We start from the raw sequence: 25,233 nt of genomic DNA, 5'->3' as shown, positions 1-25,233 counted from the left end.
AACACAAAGTAAGCGTAAGATAGGCTTGTGTAAATTTTGTGATGTTTACTTCTCCCTCTTACCTCCAAAAATAAATGGCTAACCTCTAGAGGTACAGGCTAGCTGCTTTTGGAGAGAGTCACCAGCCTAATTTCTAATTGTTTTCATGGCTCCAAAACTGAAAATAGAAATTAATAACAGCACGACTTGTGCTCTTGCAGTAATATGCTTTTAATTTTTTTTTAATTTTAAGTATTGAAAGGTATTTATTGCATAAGCCCTTCTCCCCATCAAAAGAAATGTTTAATTTTAAATATTCCTTTATATATTTTATATATTCCGAACACTTAAAAATCTTTTGTAGGGCATAGTACTTTGCTTTGAGTGTTAACAATAATGGTATCATAAACTGGTTTCTAAAACATAGTTTATAATTTTTTTAATACAACGTACAAGGGAAGTCATTGCTTCTCTTCCATATCTGCTGAGGCTCTTCTAGCACCATTCATACACGTTTGGACAGAATGCAAGAAAAATTATATTCTCTGATAAATAATTACTCTCTCACTTCTTAATTCATTTGTTTTCTTCTCTTTTCAACTTTCCCTGTCTCCCTATAATTGATGCTATTATGTTTGGTGCCTTTCATGGTTGCTTCTAAGCTCCAAATCATTGAATGTTGCTGCACAAAGTTACTTAATCCACCAAGTCTATCCTAGATTTTATTCTCAACATGATTATATGATATTATAATATAATAATCTATTATAATCCCACTTTGCTGATCAAGGATCTAAAGCCCCTCTGTACAATTGTGTTTCAAATAGTACTCTGAAGGAATAGAAGCTCACTTGGAATGAACTCTATATGGTCTTTCTTCCAACGTACATATCAGAAAGTGATCACTGAGTTCACTCTGTGTGAGTACACTGTGTGAACAGTGAGTTCCTTGTTATTTTTAAGGGATGAACTAATGCCCTGGGAGTTCAGTTGTTCTGAGGTGCTGATATAACAGGGCACAGGGCAAGAAGAGGGTAATATAACATGTTGGCAGCTTGGTGAAGTAAGTGAAAAGTTCAGAGGGATACTGATTGCAGAATATCTATAAACAGAGCACAGCAAACGTAATCTTAAAAGTTCATCTGTAAGAATGTAGTGTTTATAAACTACATGAAGACCTAATAATATACTTTTTTGATGATCTATGAAGAAAAATTGTGATTTTGCACCACGATACATGTTAGGCCAATTTTGTGGCAGCATCTTTATCAATTTGCAAATGGAGGGAGAGCAAACTTAGAACAAAAGAAATGCCAGGTTCGTATAGTTTGCGTTACCTCAACTGTTCCTTTACTATCATAATTGTAAGAGCTATATAGATTTTCCTGGGATTCTCTTGGTAGTACGGAACTTGGGTATTGCTGTAAATAGAAACATGCTATTGAATCTTTTGTCCTTGCACTTTCAGCACAGAACTGCAAGAATGCCAAATTTCAAAGGGAACAATGTATTCAAAGGGAATTCTGTGTGAGAAAATGGTGCTGATTGGTTGGCAAATGGACTCTGGTCGAGGTCTTGCAATGGAGAATGCATAAGACAGCAGTTATTCCTCAACTCATGAATGGGCCTAAGGTTGTAACTTATGGATTTGTAAAATGCCCAGTCTACCTCATAATGGACAGAATGCTGCTGTCAAGCCAAAAAGACATTCTGCTTATCACACAAATGAGTGTATGAATTTCAGTGCTGGTGTGATGCTAGATATGTAAGCCATTGGTGCCAATAACTGGCAAATTGTATCAAACAACACATCCATTCGGCTGTTGACAACAATCAGACTACGGATTATACTTGACCAGCCCGTGCTTGTAAAACACAGAACATAGGTTCCAGCATTGGATGTGATTCCGCAACTGCGCAGCACTTGCATAACAATCGCGAGTTTCTAAGCATTATACCAGCAACTGACTCAAGATTATGAATCAGGCTGGCAATAGGGCTCACTTATGTTTGCTAGAAGCTACATACATTCACATACAGGGGCTGTCCTCTGTAACCAAAAAGAACATCTGTAGACATTCTCCTTTTTCAACCAAACAAAAGCTTGCAGGACAGTGTTTCCATGGGCATTCTGCATTGCAACATCTCAGCCAATTGGAGTTGACTTGCCTGGTTTGAATTTAAATAACTGTTGTTTGGTGTATTCTCTATGATAACATTTTGACCGATTAGAGTCCATTTGCCAACTAATCAGAGGCCTTTTCTCATGCAGTTTAAATTGTCATTCCCTGTGAAGTTTGGTATTCTTGTGATTCGATCCTGATGAGTACAAGACAAAAAGTTTCAACACATTTCTATTTTTAAATATACATTTATACTTTCTGTGTATCAGCTGTAAATATAAGTAAATGTCAGTAAGCTGAGTCCTTCCAGATTATATGAACTTGATTTTAATGCTATACATTTAGTTCTTTCATTAAGATTTGCTTTTAAAAGGTATAATTTTTCTATTAAGTTCTTTTGTATAAAGCATTTTTTCCTCCCCTGGAGAGCTTTGCTGCATATTGATGTCTTTAGTCCATGCGAGCATATAGTTAACTAATCAGAGTGTCTGGGTGCACTTACTTGGACATGATTAAAGGACACTTGAGAGCAATTCTACAGAAATACTGGCAGATGCTCCAAGACTTCTTTGGATAGTTTAAATAGGCATTAGCTTGTGCACTGTGAGCAAACCAATTTGGATCTGCCTACTGTTGTAGTAGCAAATAATCCACTGTGTACCACTTAATAGAATCAATTCACATTAGTTGTCACTACAAGTTATTTTTAAGGATTATTTTTTGTATTTGTTCTTGCTTTGCATCCCATCAATTCCCCCCCTGACATCGCATGCAGACATTTCTCAATAGAGAGGACGGATATATAGACTGTTACATGCATATATTAACATCTCTCTAAGTCGTTGGAGTTCTCAGATGTGTGATTTTCTGTTTTCTCTTTGATTTGTCTTTTGCCTGTGGTGAATATTGTGACTCCTTCTGCACTTCCTTTTCTATTCTCCTTCGGTTTCCCTACCTCTCAAAGTGCTTGACCCTGATGTGCACATGTCATGATGTATGACCATGGGACTAAACCTAGTGCATCCAGCAACCAATTTAAGATAATCAGTTGATCTAGTAATATGGCTTATTTACACTTGCTGGAAGCAACATACATTCATACACAGGGACCCATTCACTACAAACAAAAAGAATATGTTTGAGCCTTGCACTTTTTTTAAACCTGGGAGTTTGGCAAGCCTGTAGCTCCCCCTCACTTTCTCAATGGCAGTGCCTCAGTAGCCAATCAGACAGCACCCTTTTCTCCTGTAGTATAAATTGTCGTGATTGCCTGGAATTTGGCGTCCTTGTGTTTGTCCCAATGAGTGCAAGGTGAAGTGCTTCAGCAAGATGTCTCTTTTTTCATCAACATTCAAGTTGTGTACTACCAAGTGACTGTTTACTTTTTCTTCTTGTGGTGATATCTCTCAGCTCTGTTCGTTCATGCCTCTTTGGCCAAAATTTCTGGTCATTTCCAGGAAATGCAAATTATAAAAGGGAATAACAACATCCCCCTAGTGAGGCAATTAATTTTTCTTTCTCACCCTTTCAAGGGATTCAGTTATGCTAGCAAGGTCAGTGTTCATTGCCCATCCCTAATTTCCCTTAAAAGGTGCTAGTGAACTGTTTTCTCCAACTGCTGCATTCTTTGTAATAAAGGTACACTGCACACAACAGTTAGATAGGAAGTAACAGGATTTTGATCCAGTAATGATAAAGAAAGATAGGTATCTATGTCTGGATTGACTTGTCGAGGAACTTGCCAGTGATGGTGAATTTTGAAGGGGTCAAACTACTTTTGCAAAAACAAATTATTTGATTCTATCAGTTTCTTCAATGGAGGATGCAAAAGTGGACCCTCAAAATCATTTCCATTGCTTGCTTTAGAATTCAAATCTCCTATTTTAGACACCCCCTTCTTCCATCATTCAGGAACAGGATCAGTCTGGATAGCATATTTCTTCCTTGCGGCTCCACAATCAAAATACTTCAGTGGGTTATCTTTGTTTCTCCTGCAGAAAGCAGAAAAACTGAGGAAATTAGGGCAAATTCACTTGTTAAATTGAAGATGCAATTATAACTTGAAAGCTTAAGTCTTAACTCCAGAAAACTGGAGAGATTGAACACTTAGTTTTAATTTTTTTTCTTTAAGAAAAAGGTTATTTTATTGCCCCAACAAAATGCACTAAGTTCAAGTTAAATATTTGGAGTTGAGCAACCTTGAGATGTGCTTTGCTATTTAAATGCCAATCATATTCCTGTAATATATAAAACCTCACGTGCAGCCTATGAAAAGCTTTGTCACCCAAATAATGAGAGAGCACTCCAATATCTGTTTCTTCGATGAACAAACAGACAATGGTCTGAAAAGCAGTGAATTTTCACTAGGTGATAAAAATATTAGAGATAAAAATTTGTCAACTGATATGGGAAGATCTGACCTGGGTCACTGGTAAATCTCTCCAAGAAGAGCTTAAGGGCAAGTCATAATTCCAGTGTGGAAGAGAGAGATGAAAGCTATAGCTGGTTTCTTCTGTAAGTTACGTTTCAGGTAGGTGAATCCATTTTACTACTCTGATTGTGCTTTTGATAATCATGTAAAAGGGAACAGTGGAAGGTCTACACAGCCACTTTCTGTCAAAAAGCATTGCCATGGCAACTGAAATAGAAAAAAACTGACAGTGAAAGTCATCCTTTTTTCCCTTTGCCTTAACCAGAGGCATTGATTAAATGGTGAACTGCCACGGGAAAACTGGCAAAGTGTTCAGTCTACGAATGCAATTCATTGAAAACGTGGCAGAAAGATGATAAAAAGTGAATACTGGAAATCTGAAATAAAAGCAGAAAATGTTGTAAGTGCAATCAGCATCTACAAAATTAACAATAGGTTATAATTTTGGGGACAAACTGCCTTTGTCAGAGCTGGTGACTTTCTGGTGAAATGGCTATTTCCAAAAATCAACTCTCATCCTTTCATTTAATGGATGTGGATAGACCTCTTTTGGAGGATGCTGATTTGAAACCAGTCATAAGTTTTCTAACAGAAGATGTGCTACTTTTTTCAACACAAGAGTTGACCTTATTTTCTTCCGACTTACTACAAGAAATAATCAAGCTAATCTTCAAGCATACAGCAACTATTTTTCAATTGAACTCAGGAATGTGTCTTGAGAAATTATTTCTCTGCCCAGTGAAAATAGGTGCTTCACCTACTTAAGTAGTTGCACTTCAATAGTGCTTCTTTGATTGTAGATCGCTTTGAATATATGTAGTAAATAGCATTTTGAAAGTTTTTAATTATTAGCTTCCTCTGTCTGGTTTTAAAGAAATGCTTCTTACAAATCATATGTTTATATATATATATATAAAAAATATTTATGAAAACTAAGTTTTGTGAAATTTTAATACTATACTGTGTATTTCATACACAGAATAGTATTTTTGGTTCTGATTGTCATTTTTGCACTTAAACTGGCAGGTGCTAAGACCTGGGGAAGTTCTGAATGAAGTGGTAGGTTCCCAAATACAGCTTTGATTTTTTTGTGCTCTCTACAAGCTACCTGTTTCTTTCCCTGTCATCATCTTTTTTTGCCTCTCTTCCTTTGATGGTTAAGTCTGGTTCTCTTGGCAGTTTTCGGCATCTGCTTCACATTTGCTTGTTGCTATTTTGGAATGCTTTCATTCAATAAAGACACTGATCCTAGTTTATGACAGAGTGGTAAGGGGATGAATGACATCAGGGAAATAGTTTAAAAGATGGCAATTGAAAAGTATGTGAACAAGAAAAAAGATTAAAAAGTTAGGAGTACAATTTTTAAGGATAGTTAGGATTGCTAATTTTAAAAACATCAGCAATTATGAAAAGATCTATTTACACCTAGGTCCAATAATTTTATTTTTATGGGATAGGTAATGGAACATTTTTCTGTGTGGGGCTTTAGTTGTTAAAGTTAGAAACTCAAATGTGAAACCAGTCCATCCCAATGGTTATGTAAAATGGATATATTACTTAAATCTTTCCCCAACATGGAAAACTAAATGTAATATCGGCGCCTGTATCATACACTGATTTAAAAATAACTCAGACTCCTCTATTCACTCCTTACAAGTCGATATATAAAGTGTGATCATTATTAAGAGGTTGGAGATTTTCCAGCCCACACCCGCCCCAAAACCGTAAAATCCTGCCTGTGGTCAACGGACCTTCCCATGGTCCGCCCCTCACCAGCTCCAGTTCCCATGGCTGACGGAATGGTAAAGTTCTGGTGATGATTTCTGTTTCACTTAATTTTGCATATACTAACAGATGCAAATTAAACCATCTTTCTAACCATAACTAATTATTTTCATGTTTGAGAATATTACAAATTGAAACAGCCCTGTTTAATTTGAATTCTTTAGGCTTGCTGCAGAACAGTATACCAAATACTGAAGCAGAAATGTACGCCTTGTGTTCCAAGCCTCCCTGCTTGAACTGGGGCTTTTTTTGACAGAGAAGGCAAGAGGGCTTTTGTTTTCTTGTCACTTTGTCTACCCATAAATTCATTACTTCACTGTTTCAATTTGAGTTTTCCCCAAAAGTCTGCAAAATACTAACAAAGTTAACTTTGTAATTGTCATCACTTTATCAGATGCTGGGCTTTGTGAAAAACTGGGCAGCTGCATAACCACCCACTTGTCTTGCTTTCATGCATGCGATAAGTGAAGTGTTATCTCTGTAAATTAATTAGCTCTTAATCACAATTAAAGTGTTCGTGCTGATCAGCTTAAAAGTGGTATTGCTCAAAAGTATACTTTTTGAAAATAAAATTGATTTGTTATTTTTCCAATAAATTAAACTTCATCGCCATGTTTTATGATGTCACTAATTATATTTCCCCTGCCTTACTTTTCTCTTCTGTTTTTTCTTAACCATTCATTGCAGTGGCTGAGGAGGCAGACATATAGCTGGCAACTGGGTCCGAAGCTTATGTCACTGCTCCTCTAGAGCCAGCTATTTGAAGGCCTCTTAAAGCTGCCCAGGGATGATACAAATTCCTTTCAGCAGTTCCCACATCAACAGGAGTAAAATCAGCAACCTCATAGTGTGGGGGATTCAAACCTGTGTCTCACTGCTCTTTGCACTGGAAATTAGTGCTCATTAATGCATTACAGTCCCATTGCAATTCAACCTACTATAGCACTGCCACAATTAGGTTGATTTTTTCAAGTCATGATTGCTAAGCTATATTTCTATCAGTCCTCTACTAAACCTTATTAAATTGTTTTGAAAGTTTTTAATTCATCATTTCTATTCTGATACCAGTTTTGCAATGCATTTATTTAAATAGGTGGACCATTTCCCCCTGGTGATTCACTCTTTTTCTCTTTTAATTATCTGTTTTTATATTTATAGTGATATTCTCTTATGTCATCTTTTTGAATACTTTATATCTTAATTATCAATGAACCATCGGAGAACTCTTAAATCCCCTCATGGGCTCCAGTTACCATAAAGATGCTAGCAGGCAGTGAACTGGTGTGAATTCTATAAAACCTATCTTGGTAATTTGTTACCTCCCATTTTCTAGTTTGCAAGTACATTGAAGTATAGATGCGACAGTGTCATAGTATTTTTGCAGGAACCCCAACTTATATATGCATGCTGCAGGTGAGAAATTAGTGGGAACTCATAACTCAAGCCAAAGACCATTCCGATAGGTTATGGTTGGTCTAGTATACATTTATGGGGGTAACCCATTGCCCAGTTCTTGCCCCAGTTTAAATGAGACATTAATAGTTCCTGGAACCTATAATTAAAATTAATCACAAATACAAAATAAAGCAATCACACTGTGCCTACCAAAGATATACCAGTGTGATTCAAATGTGTGAATGTGATGATATTTGGCCCTTTTTAAATTGCACATCCTTCTTAATTAGCACCTTTTTTGTAGGAGGAGGGGTTGTATTCTTCCCATGATTCTGGCACAAATTTTTGATTCTTCATCCTATAAAACTGTTATTGGAAAATATTTTATATTAAATCTTGACACTAATACACAGATTCATAACATTGCTTGCGTACTCATTTATTTTTGGACTGTGTGTATATCATGTATATAAAATATATACAGTTTGCACACACATCAAATATTCAAAATTAATTGGGGTATATTTTAAAGGAAAGCGCATCAGGTGTGTAGAGAGATGCTGGTTATTTTGGTGTAAAAGGTTCTCAGTCCCACTTTATCTTGTGTATAAAATTTGGTTGTAAGTAAATTTCTGTTGAAAGAACAAAGAGAAGACAAAGAAAGTTTTCTGGAAACCACTTTAAAAATATCTTTATAATTTGAACTGAAAAGCTCTGCAATTGGGGTGTTTGCATGGGGGAATTACATATAATGAAGCTGTTGGACCACAACATGTTGGTAATGCTCTTTAGAATGTCGGTCTGAATCAATCTAAACATCTAGAAATGTTTAGATAGAGCACATACAATTAATAAAATGTATGTAAAATGTAAATAAGTGAAGCAATGTGTGACACTTTGCTTGGGGCATGGGGCACAGAGCCTCATTGAACTGGCTGTTTCTACTTCGCTAAAAGGTTAATGACAATTTAAAACATAACTCAATCTTAAAAGCAGTTTATCTGAAGTAGAGCTGGTAGCTAATATTTCTGACTAGCAAATCTCTCTGGCACTTATAAAATGGTTAGGGGTTGTACAGAGAGGAGAATGAAAAAGTGAGGTTACATGGTTGTATTTAATTGATAGAATTAATCAATTATACTCATACTGCATTGTCATATTGAAGTGAAACATTGTGTTATTGCATAATGTAAGGCAAAATAATTATATCACATTAAAGTTGCAATTTGTCAGCTTTTTTAATTAATGCAGTTGTTCTGAGTAGGACAAATGAAGAGAGTGATGGAGAAGAGACCAATCAGAGCATTTCAGGGCAAGTTTTTTTTTGTAGAGGAGGGTGACAGTCCTGTATGTTGGTAGATTTTTGATTTCTGCGCTGTTTGCCAACAGAGTCACCTTGTTATTAATAAATCATTGGAATCTGAGGCCACAGTGATTTTTAAACATTGTCCTTTCATTCTCAAGACACAAATTAGAATCTAGTGCTGGCACATTGAAAACAATCTCTGTCTGATGGCTGTAACGGTCCTTACTATCCCAGCACAGTGCAGGAGAACTGAGGTGAAATGTCCCAGCGCAGAATGGGGAGCAGAGGTGAGCTGTCCCAGCGCAGAATGGGGAGCAGAGGTGAGCTATCCCAGCACAGAATGGGGAGCAGAGGTGAGCTATCCCAGCAAGGAATGGGAAGCAGCAGTGAACTATCCCAGCAAGGTATAGGGAGCAGAGGTAAACTATCCTAGCACAGAATGGGGAGCAGAGGTGAGCTATCCCAGCACAGAATGGAGAGCTACCCCAGCACAGGATGGAGAGCAGAGGTGAGCTATCCCATCATAGAATGGGGAGCAGAGGTGAGCTATCCCAGCAAGGAATGGGGGCAGAGGTAAGCTATCCCAGCACAGAATGCTGGGCGGCACGATAGCACAGTGGTTAGCACTGCTGCTTCACAGCTCCAGGGACCTGGGTTCGATTCCTGGCTTGGGTCACTGTCTGTGTGGAGTTTGCACATTCTCCTCGTGTCTGCGTGAGTTTCCTCCAGGTGCTCCGGTTTCCTCCCAAAGTTCAAAGATGTGCGGTTAGGTTGATTGGTCATGCTAAAATTAGAGTCCTGAGATGTATAGGTTCGAGGGATCAGGGGATAGGGCTTGGGTGGGATTGTAGTCGGTACAGCCTCGATGGGCCGAATGGCCTCTCTGTACTGTAGGGTTTCTATGATTCTAATGAGGAGCTGACTTGAGCTATCCGAGCAAGGAATGGGGAGACGAGGTGAGCTACCCAGCACAGAAGGGGAAGCAGTGGAGTTTTCCAGCAAAGACTGGGGAGCAGGGATAAGCAATCCCAGCACAGAATGAGGGACAGAGGTGAGCTCTTTTCGTAGAGGCGGGTGACACCACTGTATGTTGTAAATTTTAGATTTGTGCTGTGTTGGGCAACAAAGCAACCTTATTATTAATATCTTATTGCAGTCTGAGGGCACAGTGGTTTTGAATATTGTTCTTTCATCCTTGAGACATAAATTTGAATTTGCCAAATATACTAAGGCCTGTGCCTGTTGGCTGTGAACGTTCACACTATCCCACTAGAATAGGGGAGCACACACCTTTGGAAACATATTTTTCTAAACCAGCAGTTTGCTGAATTAAGTTTTGCATCCATTAGATTATGTGTATTTGTATAATAATGGTTTAAAAGTGCATTCAAATAAATTATATTGGTTATTCTTATGGTATTTATTCCATTCAGAATATTCCAAAGTAAATATTAATTCCTTGTGAAATTAATTTGGACAGTTTCAGACCAGAATTGTACTGGGAATTGGCATTCAACTGCCCTCACCCAGCACAAAATTGTCAGACCCTGAAATTCCATAAACTGTGATCCTAGCACTTGCGCCAGATTGTGTACGCTGGAGACTTCCAGCACTCTCCTGACCAGAGAATACTATGCACTTACGGGAAGGATATCAAATTCCCATGGAGCTGACAACTGCTCAATCCACGATGGCCACAGCTCTAGTACCCGCGCCCCTAAGCTACCAGGAATTCTTGTCATTTGCACCAGAAACTGTCCAAATCTTGCAACTCTGTATGGAATTACATAAAACTAAAGTAGTAGTTTGGTAGTTCAAAGCACCCCTTGCATGAGCCCCAGTTGCACCTGGTTGGTGACCAACATGCTGTTTTTCTGTGCATGAACCAGTTGCCACTTAAGTGCCAGTTTCTGACTGACTGAAACCAGGTTAACATCTGGCCTGGGATTTCAATGCCCGCTGACATGGCGAACAATGGTCCTCCCAAAATATAGACCCTAAAGTAAAATCACAAAGGCATGAATATGATGATATTGGCTGCTGCTTTCCAGGCCTCCTATCTTGCCATAACTCCAAAAGCAAAAATATCAAATTGGTGAAATGCAGGGTTATTTACTGAGTTTAGATTTAAGACTTACTATGAGGAAGTGGAGAGCCGGCTTTATCTTGCAGCCAGCCTTGTTATACTTGACCAAAGAATGCCTGATGTTAACATTATGTACCTGCAATGGGAAAATATCCATTTCCCCAGTGCAAACATCCCTTGCCTTGGTAAGCAGAAAAATTCAACCTAAAAAAAGTGTAATTTCCCTTATATTAAGTGGGAACTGACATAGTTTGGATTTCAGCTAATTCATTTGGGGAGGGATGTATGAGTGAAGATTCTAATTAAAAAAAAAATTGCTGCTTTGAAAATTCTCGCTTCATGTGGGGAGAGAGAAGATTGGTCAAATCACTTGTAAATTGTGCCTGTGTTCAGCAGGCATCAAATAACCAGTAGATTTTGTGTTTTGAATCATCTTTTAATTTGAAAGGCAGAGGATTTGAATGCACGGGGAACAAATGTAGCATTTAATCTTGGATTTGTACAAAAGCCAGCAATTGTTATTTATATCAGATGTGTAAACAGCACTGTAACTGTATTATGCTTTCTTTCCCCCTCACTTGTATAACCTGGAGGGTACTAAAAAGTGTTCTGCAAAATTAACATTCTGCTGACTTTCGCCTATAAATGAGAAGAATAGCTATTAACATTTGTGTATTTTCATTATGTAAATGGTGTTAACACATGCCCACAAATTGCCACCAGCTATGCAATAATTTTCTCTCAGTGATCGTAATGTGTCCAAGTGAGTCATTTTGATTATGACATGCTAATTACATATTGCCTTTCAGATTCAGAAAAGCCAGGGATCTTTAATGGTAAGGTTTTATGAGTTTGCAGAGAAAAAAAATTCACTTTTTTTCCTGCTGGCTGCCTTTTTGCATGCTTGAGTGCTTTACTTTAAACTTAGCAAATTGCATTTTTGTTACAACAAGCACTAAAGTGCCTGTAGTAGATTAGGTATCATTAGAAATAATAGAACATCTAGGGTGTCAATGTTTTTATAAGACTTTTGCGCTGTTGATTAATCTTGCAACATTTTACTGCATTAATGATTTTCTCAGTCTACTGTAAAAGACTGCGTACAAGCTAATACTTCTCTCTGTTCCACCCCACCCCCCATTTGCCATTGCAGCCACTACAGTTATTGCAGTGCATCGTTGATGAGGTGAGGCACCGTCTTATGTGCTTTCTCTTCTAAAGTCATTCTTAATGGCCTGGAAAGTTTTATTTATATAATATACACATTTTTTTCTTAATGAAGCTCTTTGCTCAAAACAATCTCTTATGCTTGCCACCCAATGCAACCTCTTAGCCATCGAGCCTAGGCATGCCAGACCTATATCGAGCACAAACCTGACCTTATCCATGAACACCATTCAGGCACTGTACAGGAACTAGGTAGAGCCATGGCTTGAATTGCTGAATAATTACCTTTAGACTAACCTGAGCAGGAGCCTTCCCAAGAGGCTCAGCTCATTTAATGGCTCTAAAACTCAATCTAGAGGATGTCAGTGGTCATGCTTGATTATTTGCCGTGGTATTTTATGAAAGCAATAAAAAAAAAGCTTGAGACTAAGAAAAAAAAATAGAGGAACGCTGACTAATTTCAGAGGCTTTTTTTCCTTTGAATCAGTTCCCTTTGGTGTGACAGGTATTGTGACTGTTTCATGCTGCCTTGCCTTAGTTATTTCAGCACTATGAAGGAGTACTGCTGTGCTCCCTCAGCTTATAATTGACAAGAGACCAGAGATAGCCCCTAAACGGTGACGGAGCTCCACTGTTCTCAAACTGACATTTTGTGTTAAGAAATAACTTGTATTAATGAATTTCTGTGGGGTTTTTTTTGCCCTGTAAGGTTGAGCTTACTCACAAACTTGGTGAGATAATTTTTTCTTGCACGGCCTCATCTTCCTCCTCCTTTGCCACTTTATGACCACTGAGGCCCTAGATTCTTGATTGTTTGATTATTTTTATCCAGATTTTTCACAAACTGCAACTGTGCTCGCCCCGAGGCGAAAGAATATTGATTACACTGTAAAATAACAAAATTTGCACACAGGCTATAACAGATCATCAGGGAGATTTTAAACCAACCCTTCCCCCCCACCCTTTTTCTGGCGGCCTCTCTCAATACACACATTAAGTGTGTTTGCTGCCTCTGTGCCTTTTTCTTTATGCCTGAGCACTTTGCTGACATGTGCTAATAACCAAATGCCAAGAGAGAGTCCAGTTGGTGTTACCACACACTAAACATACTGAACTTGTCCTTTAGCTCATAGATTGCAGGTAATTAATAATTAAACTGTTTCAGTTGTAATGGGTTGACCTCCATGAACTGTTCATTACTCACATGGCAAAGGCATCACTCAAAGTATTTTTTCATTGCCCTTCTCTGTAATCTAGCTGAATATGTGGAATTCAGTGGGCCACCTAAATTTAAGCTGACCAAGTACGTGTTTAAGCTGCTGCAAATTAAAGCTCCTTACAATGTGAATATTGTGCTTTGGGAAAGAACGGACAATGTTTGCATCCTCTGTGTGCCATTTAGTTTAGAAATTGGAAAATACACTGAGGCTATTAATTGTGTGACAATTCTTATCTATGGTTCCATTCAAGTGTGGCTTTTTGGCACAGGTCTCACATGTGCTTAGCCACGCTTGAAGATAAACAATTTTTCCTATCAAATAACCTAATTATTCTTAAACCAGCTATTTTTAAATTCTGTTGGCTCCTGGTCTCTCCATTCCGAATTACCTCTCAATAAAGGATATCATTTCAGTTTGTTTTTTTTTACATACCTAGCAGTGCTGGGTAAATGAGTGTTACTAACTGAGGTGAGTTTTGGCATACCATTATCAGAATGGAGAAAAAAAGATTCACTTCTAAAAAATACAGCAAAATACCAGCATTTTATGGAATCTACTTAAATGTAGAGACCTTGAATTGACATTATGGCAAGTTTAGCATACAGTTAACATATTTGCAAATCCCTTTTTCCTTGCTATTTTACCAGTGGCATTAACCCATTTAAGTAACAGAGAAAGAAATTTCAGATAAATGCATTGTATTTGTGCACAGATTTTCTTGTGTTGTGGTAATTTTTCTTCTTCCATCTTGAAATTATACTAAAATAATAAACATCAGAATGGCTCAGTTGGTTGCATGGTCACTTCTGAGTTAGAGGTCATGGGTTCAAGTCCTACTCCAGAACTGTTGACATGGTACTGAGAAAACATTGCATTGTCAGAAGTGCTGACCTGGAGATGGGACATTAGATCAGGAGCTAGTCTGCCTATTCCTAGAAACATAGAAAATAGAAGCATGAGTTTCCAGGCCATTCGGTCCTTCCAGCCTGCTCCAATATTCATTTTGATGATGCCTGATCTTCAAATTCAATATCCTGATCCCACCTTCCCCCTTACTCCTTGATCTCTTTCGCCACAAAGTTTGTGACTAGGGAAGGGATAAAATCCTTCCCTTGACTAGCAAAAGCACATTGGTTATTCAGCTCATTTCTGTTTGTCTTACCTTATGCACGAAATGGCTGTCATATGTTTCTATGTAACAACAGCAGATTACTTTTTAATTTGAGTTGTGGGCAGCAGATTAGAGCAGATTACCAGGAAATAATGAGGCGATTAGGCAAAATTTAGGATACATAGGTTGGAGAAGGAAACTGCAGGGGATGGGCACAGTTGAAATGTGGAGCTTGTTCAAGGAGCAGCTACTGTGTCCTTGATCAATATGTACCTGTCAGGCAGGGTGGAAGTGGTCGAGTGAGGGAACTGTGGTTTCTTAAGAAGTTGAATCTCTTGTGAAGAGGAAAAAGGAGACATGTAACGATGAGACGTGAAGGCTCAGTTAGGGCACTGGAGAGTTACAAGTTAGCCAGGAAGGACCTAAAGAGAGAGTTAAGAAGAGCCAGAAGAGGACATGAGAAGTCTTTGGCAGGTAAGATCAAGGCAAACCCTATAGGTATGTCAGGAATAAAAGAATGATTAGGGCAAGATTAGGGCCAGCTGAGGACAGTAGTGGGAAGTTGTGTGTAGAGTCTGAAGAGATAGGAGAGGCACTGAATGAATATTTTTCATCAGTTTTCACCCAGGAAAAAGTCAATGTTGTCAAGGAGATTACTGAGATACAGGCTTTTGGACTAGATGGGATTGAGGTTCATAAGGAGGAGGTGTTAGCAATTCTAGAAAGCCTGAAAATAGAAAAGTCCCCTGGGCAGGATGGGATTTATCCTAGGATCCTCTCAGAGGCTAGGGAGGAGATTGCAGAGCCTTTGACCTTTATGTCATCATTGTCTACAGGTATAGTACCAGAAGACTGGAGGATAGCAAATGTTGTCCCCTTGTTCAAGAAGGGGAGTAAAGACCATCCTGGAAATTATAGACCAGTGAGCCTTACTTCTGTGGTGGGCAAAGTTTTGGAAAGGATTTCAAGAGATAGGATTTATAATCATCTAAAGCGAAATAATTTGATTAGGGATAGTCAACACGGTTTCGTGAAGTGTAGGTTGTGCCTCACAAACCTTATTGAGTTCTTTGAGAAGGTGACCAAAGAGGTGGATGAGGGTAAAGCAGTTAATGTGGTGTATATGGATTTCAGTAAAGCATTTGATAAGGTTCCCCATGGTAAGCTACTGCAGAAAATACAGATGCATGGGATTGAGGGTGATTTAGCGGTTTGGATCAGGAATTGGCTAGCTGAAACAAGACAGAGGGTGGTAGTTGATGAGAAATGTTCAACCTGGAGTTCAGTTACTAGTGGTGTACCGCAGGGATCTGTTTTGGGGCCACTGCTGTTTGTCATTTTTATAAATAACCTAGATGAGGGTGTAGAAGGATGGGTTAGTAAGTTTGCGGATGACACTAAAGTCGGAGGAATTGTGGACAGTGCGGATGGATGTTGCAGTTTGCAGAGGGGCATAGATAAGCTGCAGAACTGGGCTGAAAGGTGGCAAATGGAGTTTATTGTGGAAAAGTGTGAGGTGATTAATTTTGGAAGCAGTAACAGGATTACGGAGTATTGGGCTAATGGAAAAACTCTTGGTAGTGTGGATGAGCAAACAGATCTCGGTGTCCATGTGCATAGATCCCTGAAAGTTGGCACCCAGGTTGATAGGATTGTTAAGAAGGCATACGGTGTGTTAGCTTTTATTGGCAGAGGGATTGAATTTCGGAGCCATGAGATCATGTTGTAGCTGTACAAAATTCTGGTGTGGCCACAGTTAGAGTATTGTGTACAATTCTGGTCGCCACATTATAGGAAGGATGTGGAAGCATTGGAAAGGGTGCAGAGGAGGTTTACCAGGATGTTGCCTGGTATGGTGGGAAGGTCTTATGAGGAAAGGCTGAAGGACTTGAGGTTGTTTTCGTTAGAGAGAAGAAGGTTAAGGGGTGACTTAAATTAGGCATACAAGATGATCAGAGGATTAGATAGGGTAGACAGCGAGAGCCTTTTTCCTCAGATGGTGATGGCTAAAATGAGGGGGCATAGCTTTAAATTGAGGGATGATAAGTATAGGACAGATGTCAGAGGTAGGTTCTTTACTCAGAGGGTAGTAAGGGCGTGGAATGCCCTGCCTGCAGCAGTAATGGACTTGCCAACTTTAGGGGCATTCAAATGGTCATTGGATAGACATATGGATGATATTAGAATAGTTTAGGCTAGAGGGTCATTAGATTGGTTCCACTGATTGACGCAACATCGAGGGCCGAAGGGCCTGTACTGCGCTGTAATGTTCTGTGTTCTACCTCAAAGTAATTCATTGTATGTGAAGCACTTTGGGATATTCTACAAGATATGATGCAGTGTTAAATAAATGCATTTTCGTTCTTCCATTACTACATCAGTTTCAACTCTAACACCATTATTCTCATCATTCCCATTTTGCTTGCAGAATTAGAGGCTAAATTAATTTATGGCTCAGAAAAAAGCCATTCAGCCCACCAGGTCTATACCAACTCTTCATTGAGCATCCAATCAATCCCATTCCTCTCTCATTATCTCTAGAGCCTTGAAAGTTTATTTCTTTCACGCTCACCTAATTTCCTTTTAAAATCCTTGATTGCCTCTGTTCCTACCAGTCTGATTGGCAGGGAATTCCTGGACATTATCATTTGCTGTGTAAAAAAGTTTCCACACATCCCATCTTCAAGGTTTTTGATAAGATCCCACATGCGAGATTGATGACAAAGGTAAGAGCCCATGGGATCCAAGGAAATTTGGCAAATTGGATCCAGAATTAGCTGAGTGGCAGGAAGCAGAAGGTGATGATTGAGGGATGTTTTTCTGATGGAAGTCTATGTCCAGTGGGATCCCATAGGGATTAGGGTTGGGCTCCTTGCTTTCGTGGTTTACATAAATTTAGACTTGAATATAGGAGGATTAATCAGTAAGTTCACAGATGATTCGAAAATTGTCGAGGTGGTAAATGGTGAGGAGGATGATGGCCTTACATTACAGAAGGATATAGATGGGCTGGTCAGATAGGCTGATCAGTGGCAAATGGAATTCAATTCAGGTAAGTGTGAGGTGATGCACTTGGACAGGACAAACATGGCATGGATCCTGGGAAGCACCAAGGTTCAGAGGGACCTTGATGTGCACATACACTGGTCCCTTAAGTTAGTAGGACAAATGGATAAAGTGGTTAAGAAGGCATATTGTATACTTGCCTTTATTAGCTGAGGGATTGAGCTTAAGAGCAGGGAGGTTATGTTGAAACATATGTTTGGCCTCAGCTAGAGTATTGTGTGCAGTCCTGGAATCCACATGAGGAGCTATGTGATCGCACCAGAAAGATGCAAAGGAGATTTACCAGGATGGTGCTGGGCTGGAGAGATTTAGTTATGAAGAGAGCTTGGATAGATTAATTATTTTCCTTGGACCAGCGGAGACTGAGAGGGACATAATTGAGATGTATAAAATTATGAGGGGCATAGATAGAGTAGACAGGAAGAAACTTCTCCCCTTGGCAGAGAAATCAATGATCGGGGGCATAGATTTAAGGTGAGGGGCTGGATGTTTAGAGGAGATGTGAGAAAAAAGCTTTTTCACCCACAAGGTGGCAGGAGTACAAAACTCTCTGCCTGAAAGTGTGGTGGAGGCAAAGACCCTTAAAACATTTAAGAAATATTTAGATGTGCACAGGATACCAAAGCATACAAGACTATGGATCATGTGCTGGAAAATGGGATTAGAATGGTGAGGGTTGTTCTTGACTGGCACAAATGCGATGGGCCAAAGGGCCTTTTCTGTGGCTTAGACCTCTTACTTTAAATCTGAGAGTCCTAGTCTTTGTACTATCAGCTAATAGGAGCAGTCTTTCCTTGTCTACCTTATCCAAACATGTCAAAATGTTGTACACCTTTGTCAATCTTTGCTTAATCTCCTTTGCTCAATCTCCTTTACTCAAAGCTAGGAGAACAATCTCAGCTTCTCTGACCTTGCCTGGAAGCTAAAACTCCCCCATTCTTGGAATTATTCTGGTAAGCCTCCACTTCCCCCACCTTTCCTAAAATGTGGTGACCAGAACTGCATGCAATACTCTAGTTGTGACCTAACCAGAACTTTACAGACATTCAGTACAACCTCCCTGCTTTTGTCCACAGTACAGGTACTCTTGCTTATGATCATATGCATTTTGCTAACCACTCTTTTATTACGTCCATCCACTTTCAAAACTCCAGGTGCATGGACTCCAAGTCCTTCTGTTCCTGCACATTCTTTAAACAAATAGCAACAAATAGCTAAAGAATAGTTTGGTATGATATTTCACCTTTCTGTGTTCTGATTATTGTGCATACAATAGTAAAGGTCCTGACTCATTTGTTGTCAGGAAAACTTCCTGGCTGGAAGTGCACCTCTTAAAGATGTACAAGCCAAAGCCAAAATGTGGGCAATATGCTTCGTGATTAGTCATTTTCATATTCCTTTAATTCATGCTGGCAACTGCATTTACCTGGTTGCCAGGGACAGTGATTGCTTGCTGACAGTAACGAAGAAGAAATTTAAATAACTCACCAACAAAGAAAATCAGTAGATATATGGGTACACTAAAATGCATCCATAGAGATGGAGGTCTGCCAGCATTATGACCTCAATCCTACTGTTGGAGATGTCTCAGCCTGTGCTCATGGCCCAATCATAAACCCCAGTGTAATGTTAGACCAAAAAGATTGAGACTGTGATGTTCAGTGTCAAATAGGTTTTTATTCACTGACTTTTCTTACCTTATTCCCCCCAACCACCACCCCCCCACCCAATTTACTTTTCTGATTTGATTGTATTCTTCCAGCAGCCTCCTGTTGTATGAATCGGAGACAAAGCTCAGATGAGAGATCTACTTAATTTTCTCCCTTGTAATTACTGATCTCATTTTTCTGATAATTTGAAGTTGTAATTGGCTACGGCAATTACATGTATATTTACTAATCACATTTGAAGCTCTGATTGTATCTATTTGCTACCATTGATAATGAAGCACACAAATTGCAGAGGTGCTTTTCATGTCGTTTTTTCAACACATCAAAGATCTCTTTCAAACCACTCCCCCCCCCACCCCCACCACACGCACACCTTTCTCTTTCTTTCCGTAATGAATACACGCATGCATTTGACACAGTTATATAGTAGAGAAATTGTTTGGCTCCTACCAAATGCTACACACATTGAGTTTTGCCTGAAGCATTGAAAGGTTGTATGTAATGATATATTGCTCATCCAAATGGCTGAAGCAGTCCAAAGCACTGTGAGATTAAAATAAGTCATCTCTTTGTTAATTTAAATAGGTGCATGTATCATACTTTGCTGGGTAGTTTTAACAGGGATGTCACGAAGAATGCAGCCAAAAGGTATTTTTAATGGAAAAATGAGAACAGATGAAAATGCAGTCACTTCCAGCTGCCTTTTATATTCTGCTGTTCTTCAGCAATTGCAAATTTGATGAGGCAGCCATTAAACTCCTGCGGATCTTAATTTTAAGAAATTTCTGCGCATAATTCTGCACGATTTGAGTCTTTTTTGTTGAAATTGCAAAGGAATTGCATCTGAGGTTTTTTGTTATGCACTGGGTGGTGCAATCATTTTGCTGCCTTTAAATTGGCTGCTGCAGTAACTGCTTATAATTGTAATGGTACATCTTTTTATAGTTTTACTGGGACCTCAGTTAGTAAACCAATTATGTGTCAGCAACTTGATTATTTTTGGAACATGTCTAATTTTTTTCTGAGTAGCTTCTTTGTAAATTAATGATTGTGACTGATTCTAGTGAACTGTTCAAGTTTAAAGTTATGTAAATGTAAGTTTTAAAATAACCTTTTGGGGCAAATGCTTGTACTTTGTGATATGACTAATTTAACCATGTTTAAAATTAAAGAAAATGCTTGTATGTTTAGATAGCAAAATAATTGAATCATGTGCACAGTATTACTGTATTTGCATTAAAGCCTGGTAATTATCCTCTTGAAATGAGAATTGATTGACTTATATTAACAATATAGATGACCAAATTCCAACTAAAGACATTTAAGTTAAAAATTCAATCAATAGCCTTCTCTAAAAGGTTCAGGTTTGAAGTCAAAGCAGCTGTGTGGAGTTACTCAATTTGTCAGAAAAATTTAATGTAACTAAAATAATTATTTTTTTCTTTGATTTTTCTCTCTCTCTCTCTCTTCACTATCTCTCTCTCTCTCCCTCTCTCCCCTTTCTGGCTCTCTCTCACTCACTCATATTCTTTGTTTTACTCCTTCCCAGGATCCACCAGTCCTTCCGGTTGGAGTGTTTTCTGAGCCATTTGTACATTTCATCACTCAGTGGTAAGCTCAGTTTGCAAACATGCCATCTCCTCAGTGTAAATGATACATTCCATTAGCTCTCAGACTCTAGGAGACCTTATGGCTCTCCTCCGTCTTTCCATAGACAGGGAGGGACTATGGGCCGTGAACAGATGGATAGCAAAGAAGGAAAAGAATACAGTTGCCTAATTTCTGTGAATGTTACTTACATGGAAGGTCATACGACACCGTAACATGGAGCAGCTTTTGAAATTATCAGATGTCACATAAAAGTTTTAAAAAGGGGAAGGAGGGGTAACTGGTGTGAAATGTTCACAGATGTCAAGCTGAAACCTAAATGATAGTGGGTAATAGCTTTGTTTTCCCTGGAGAAGCAGCTACTTTGGAATCATAGATTAGGACCGTTACCAAACAAGTCTTTAGACAGCTTGAATTGCTTGCTAATGGGTGCATTATTCCAGAGGTGCATATGTTTGTTTATGGAGACAGCAAATTGTCCTCTGCGATAGTTAATGGTTTATAACTATGCTTCTTGTTTAGTACTCGAGTCTGTTAATTTTTCGAGTGTCATCCTTTATTAGCATAAGATGTTATGGGAATACATTGCCTCAAATGACACTTGCATTTCACAGAAAACAATCCCTGTATTATAAAAACATTAAAAGATGTTTTGATGCAAAAAGAAATAAACTTTTTATTGAATTATTTTAAAGAGCGTACAATTTTGCTGAAGGGTTTAGTTCATAATTTTTTAAATCATTCACAGTGAAGATATTATCCCTTTCCCATTTCAGATTTTTAAAAAATTAAACAAATACAGTATTGAAAAACCAACCCAGTTCTTTTACATATCCCAGCCCCCTCGTAAAGTGCAAGTACATGAAATAAATGTAATTAAAGCAGATGGCAGTAATAGTGATATCACAGCTGTCATCTTTTGTGTGGATCTCCCTCCCAAAAAATATAAAATATAAGGAAATGCTATTTTGAAAAAACATGCAGATTATTTTTAATTTTGTTTTTTAAGAAGTTTTGACCCCAGTGGTTAAAAAAAAGTGAATATTTCGCTTGTCGATTTTGGAAGAGTTGTGCAGTGCAACTTGTGGGAATTTGAGAATTCTAAAGATGGAATTGCATTTTCCTTAATTCTCCTAGGATTGGTGTAGCATTTTTCTATTCTGTCCAGAAATTATGCAGCACAGTCTTGAAAGTGTGATTTACTTACAAGTTTATTCTAAGCACAGGCAGGGTTTGCATATGTCGATTTCATTTGTATCCTGCATTATTATTTCAGTTGCAATTTTATAGAACATCTTTAAACTTTTTTTTACGTTTCCTCTCCAAGACTATGGGTAAGTGTCCCATTAGGTGTGCTATTGAGCCATACAAATCCAAGGTCTAAGATTTGATTGTCCTGTGATGATCTCTGCAGGGACAACAGTAAGAACATGACAGTTGGTTCCTTTGTCCCCAGGCTGAGAAGGGGGAGAAAGTCTACCTGGATTCCCATTGCTAATTGCCATACAGTTACCTCCAGTGTAAAATGTGTATGTATATAAACATCAGATGCGGATGGAATTGGGCTTGTCTCTTCGTGATCAATTCGCCCACCAGCATTGCCTATCCAGGCTTGCACGTGAAGTATAGGTATTTCCAGAATGCAGCTGATATCTGTAGAAACATCGACCATCTTAAAGAGCGGAATATTGAGGAAAGAAAATTGACACTACTTACTACCAAAACCTTCTAACCAGGACTCATTTTATGGATTTATCTTTTTGCTGAATGTGCGCTGTGCTGCAGAGAGTGAGCTATAGAACTGTTCCTGTGATTACTCGTGGCAAATTTATGAAATTGTGGAAGGGTTGGAACTAAGCATACAAGACGGACAATTGCTATTTGGAACCTCCTGTTGGGGCAGCATGGTGGCACTGTGGTTAGCACTGCTGCTTCACAGCGCCAGGGTTTGATTCTGGCCTTGGGTCACTATCTGTGTGGAGTTCGCACGTTCTCCCTGTGTCAGTGTGTGTTTCCTCCGAATGCTCCAGTTTCCTCCCACACTCCAAAGATGTGTGGATTAGGTTGATTGACCATGCTAAGTTTCCCGTTAGCATCAGGAGGATTAGCAGGGTAAATATGTGGGGTTACGGGAATGGGGAAGATGGGATTGTGGTCGGTGCAAACTCGATGGACCAAATGGCCTCCTTCTGCACTGTAGGGATTCTGTGATTCTTGGCAAGCTCAGGAATAGCACTGATAGTGAGGAATCTGTCCACTTAGCAGGATTGGTACACTGAAGAGGGTGGGAGCATTGATCTTTAGACCAAGGCCTCTTTATACCATATAAACAGATTGGCCCAGATTTTGTGAACCCAGTGGTGATGAACGCAGAGAAGTTCACTGCTATTAAGGAATGCAACAGCACCACAAGACATGACAAGTTCACATGTACTGAAATCCAGAAATTGCAGTGCGCTTGTCTGGGCTACACAGGAGCCCACGATGATGGTCCTGCAGTTTCTATTCTTAAAAGTGGCAGGAGTCATTAATTAGAAAACTTTGCCTGTTTGCTCACAACTTACACGGGCTATTAACCACAGCTATGTGTAGTAACCCCTCCAGATGCTTATTACAATTATATTGCTAACTGGAAATAAAAATATTTTTCCCGATTTCCCCCAGCTCATCTCTCCACCAGACTGTATATCCTCCGCTCTCTGTTGGCATTCCTTTCCTTCTCTCCACCCAGCCCATAGCTGTGGCTCCTCTGCTCCCTTTTTTAGCTGAGGCTTCACCACTGACTGGAAAACCTAGTTCATCGTGTATGGAATAGGTACAGGCATTTCACCCTACATTTAGCAGACTATGCACAGTTTGCACGACCACAGATTCATCCCTAACCTATTTATTTTCATGATTGAGATAATATTTTAATCTTCTATGTGGGAACATCTTTAAATTCAATGCTTCATTGTATTAATTGTCCCCATTCTTAAACTTTTGATTTTAACTTCAAAACTTCACCTCCTTAACGATTTTCACTGAAATTTTCCCCCTCACTGGGATAGCTCCTGTAGTGTGAACAGTTTTTCATCACCCATCATTTATGTGAGATCCTTTTATTATGTTTCTCTGTGAAGGGCATGAGCGCCAAGTCTACCTACACATAATTTCCCTTTCCAGAGTTAGCGAATATCAATTAATAGTGTTTTCTGAGTATATACTTTCCTGCTTCCAAACATAGAGTCCCAAGCCACTTGTGGCATTGTCCTCCTAGCTAATTCAGCTTGGGTCAACAAATTCAGCAAAAGCAAGGGACCTAAATAGGGTCTTTCTGTAAGGTACAGTGCCACTGTCGTTTAAAGTAATTTTTTAAAACTTTTTTTGAGAAGTCAATTTTCCTAACTTTTTGATTAGGCGAATCTGTATGTGGTCTATTCGATGATACCCATCATTTAAACACTGATGACTCGTGAGTGATGCTTTCCTTGTTCACTCCAGAAAATAATTAAATAAAAATAATAGTGTAACAAAAGTAGTAGGTCTAAAAATTTAGTTCCATTTTGGCCATCTTGTCCACTGAGTGCTAACTCCAGTATGGGGATGTGCAAGATGTCTGGAGCTTTGGGCCTCAGAGCTCATTGTAATATAGATTTTTAAAAATTAATTTACAGTATGTGGTTTTTGCTGACTGGGCTGGTGTTTACTGCCCATTCCTAACTGCCCTTCACTTCAAAGGGCATTTGAGAATCAACCACATTGCTGTAGATCTGGAGTCACATGCACACCAGATCAGGTAAGGATGGCAGATTTCCTTTTCTTAAGGATATTAGTGATCCTGATGGGTTTACATGACAAATCAACAATGGTTTTCATGATCATCATTAGACCATTCCAAACTTTTTTCTATTGCATTCAAATTTCACCATCTGCCATGGTGGGATTTGAGTCTGGTCCCCAGATCTTGTCCTAGGTCTCTGGATTACTATTCCGATGACAATACCACTACGTCACTGCCTCGCCTAAATTCGGGCAGTAGTAGGAGCCTGCACAGATGTATGTATCAAGGTTCACATAAGTTATTAATAAGATCACTGGACCTTGAAGGAGAAATAACTGGGCTTTGAAATGTTATTGGAATGTTGTCAGGGATTGAGAAAGAAGATTGCTGGAGTCTATAGGAAGAATAGCTGGATGATGGAGGTTTGTTGGGAAAGAAGTTTGTGGTGGTCTGAAGAAGGAATGGAATGTAATGATTGTCAACAGAGGGTTGTCTGCGATTGGGAAGCAAAATGATGATCATG

At 38.9% G+C, this 25,233-nt stretch overlaps 1 protein-coding gene across 4 annotated transcripts in view; it reads left to right on the top strand.

Moving 5' to 3' along the window:
- The window catches only part of map2k5 (mitogen-activated protein kinase kinase 5), a 294,288-nt gene that overhangs the window by 232,604 nt on the left and 36,451 nt on the right, over nucleotides 1-25,233 (top strand). For 3 of the 4 annotated variants that reach the window (XR_013889610.1, XM_080214341.1, XM_080214339.1), the window contains 4 exons: nucleotides 5,560-5,592; nucleotides 11,915-11,941; nucleotides 12,259-12,291; nucleotides 20,889-20,950. Coding sequence is in view for 3 of the 4 variants with exons in the window: in XM_080214341.1 (XP_080070467.1) it covers nucleotides 5,560-5,592; nucleotides 11,915-11,941; nucleotides 12,259-12,291; nucleotides 20,889-20,950 (155 nt within the window). In the remaining variant the exon portion in view is untranslated. The remainder of the gene's footprint in view (nucleotides 1-5,559; nucleotides 5,593-11,914; nucleotides 11,942-12,258; nucleotides 12,292-20,888; nucleotides 20,951-25,233) is intronic. The other variant, XM_080214340.1, reaches the window with a different exon arrangement.

This window comes from Carcharhinus amblyrhynchos, chromosome 28, assembly GCF_965287045.1.
Source record: "Carcharhinus amblyrhynchos chromosome 28, sCarAmb.v2.hapA, whole genome shotgun sequence".
NCBI lineage: Eukaryota > Metazoa > Chordata > Chondrichthyes > Carcharhiniformes > Carcharhinidae > Carcharhinus > Carcharhinus amblyrhynchos.
The sequence above is the reverse complement of the archived record's forward strand: the minus strand, read 5'-3'. Positions and strand labels throughout refer to the sequence as shown.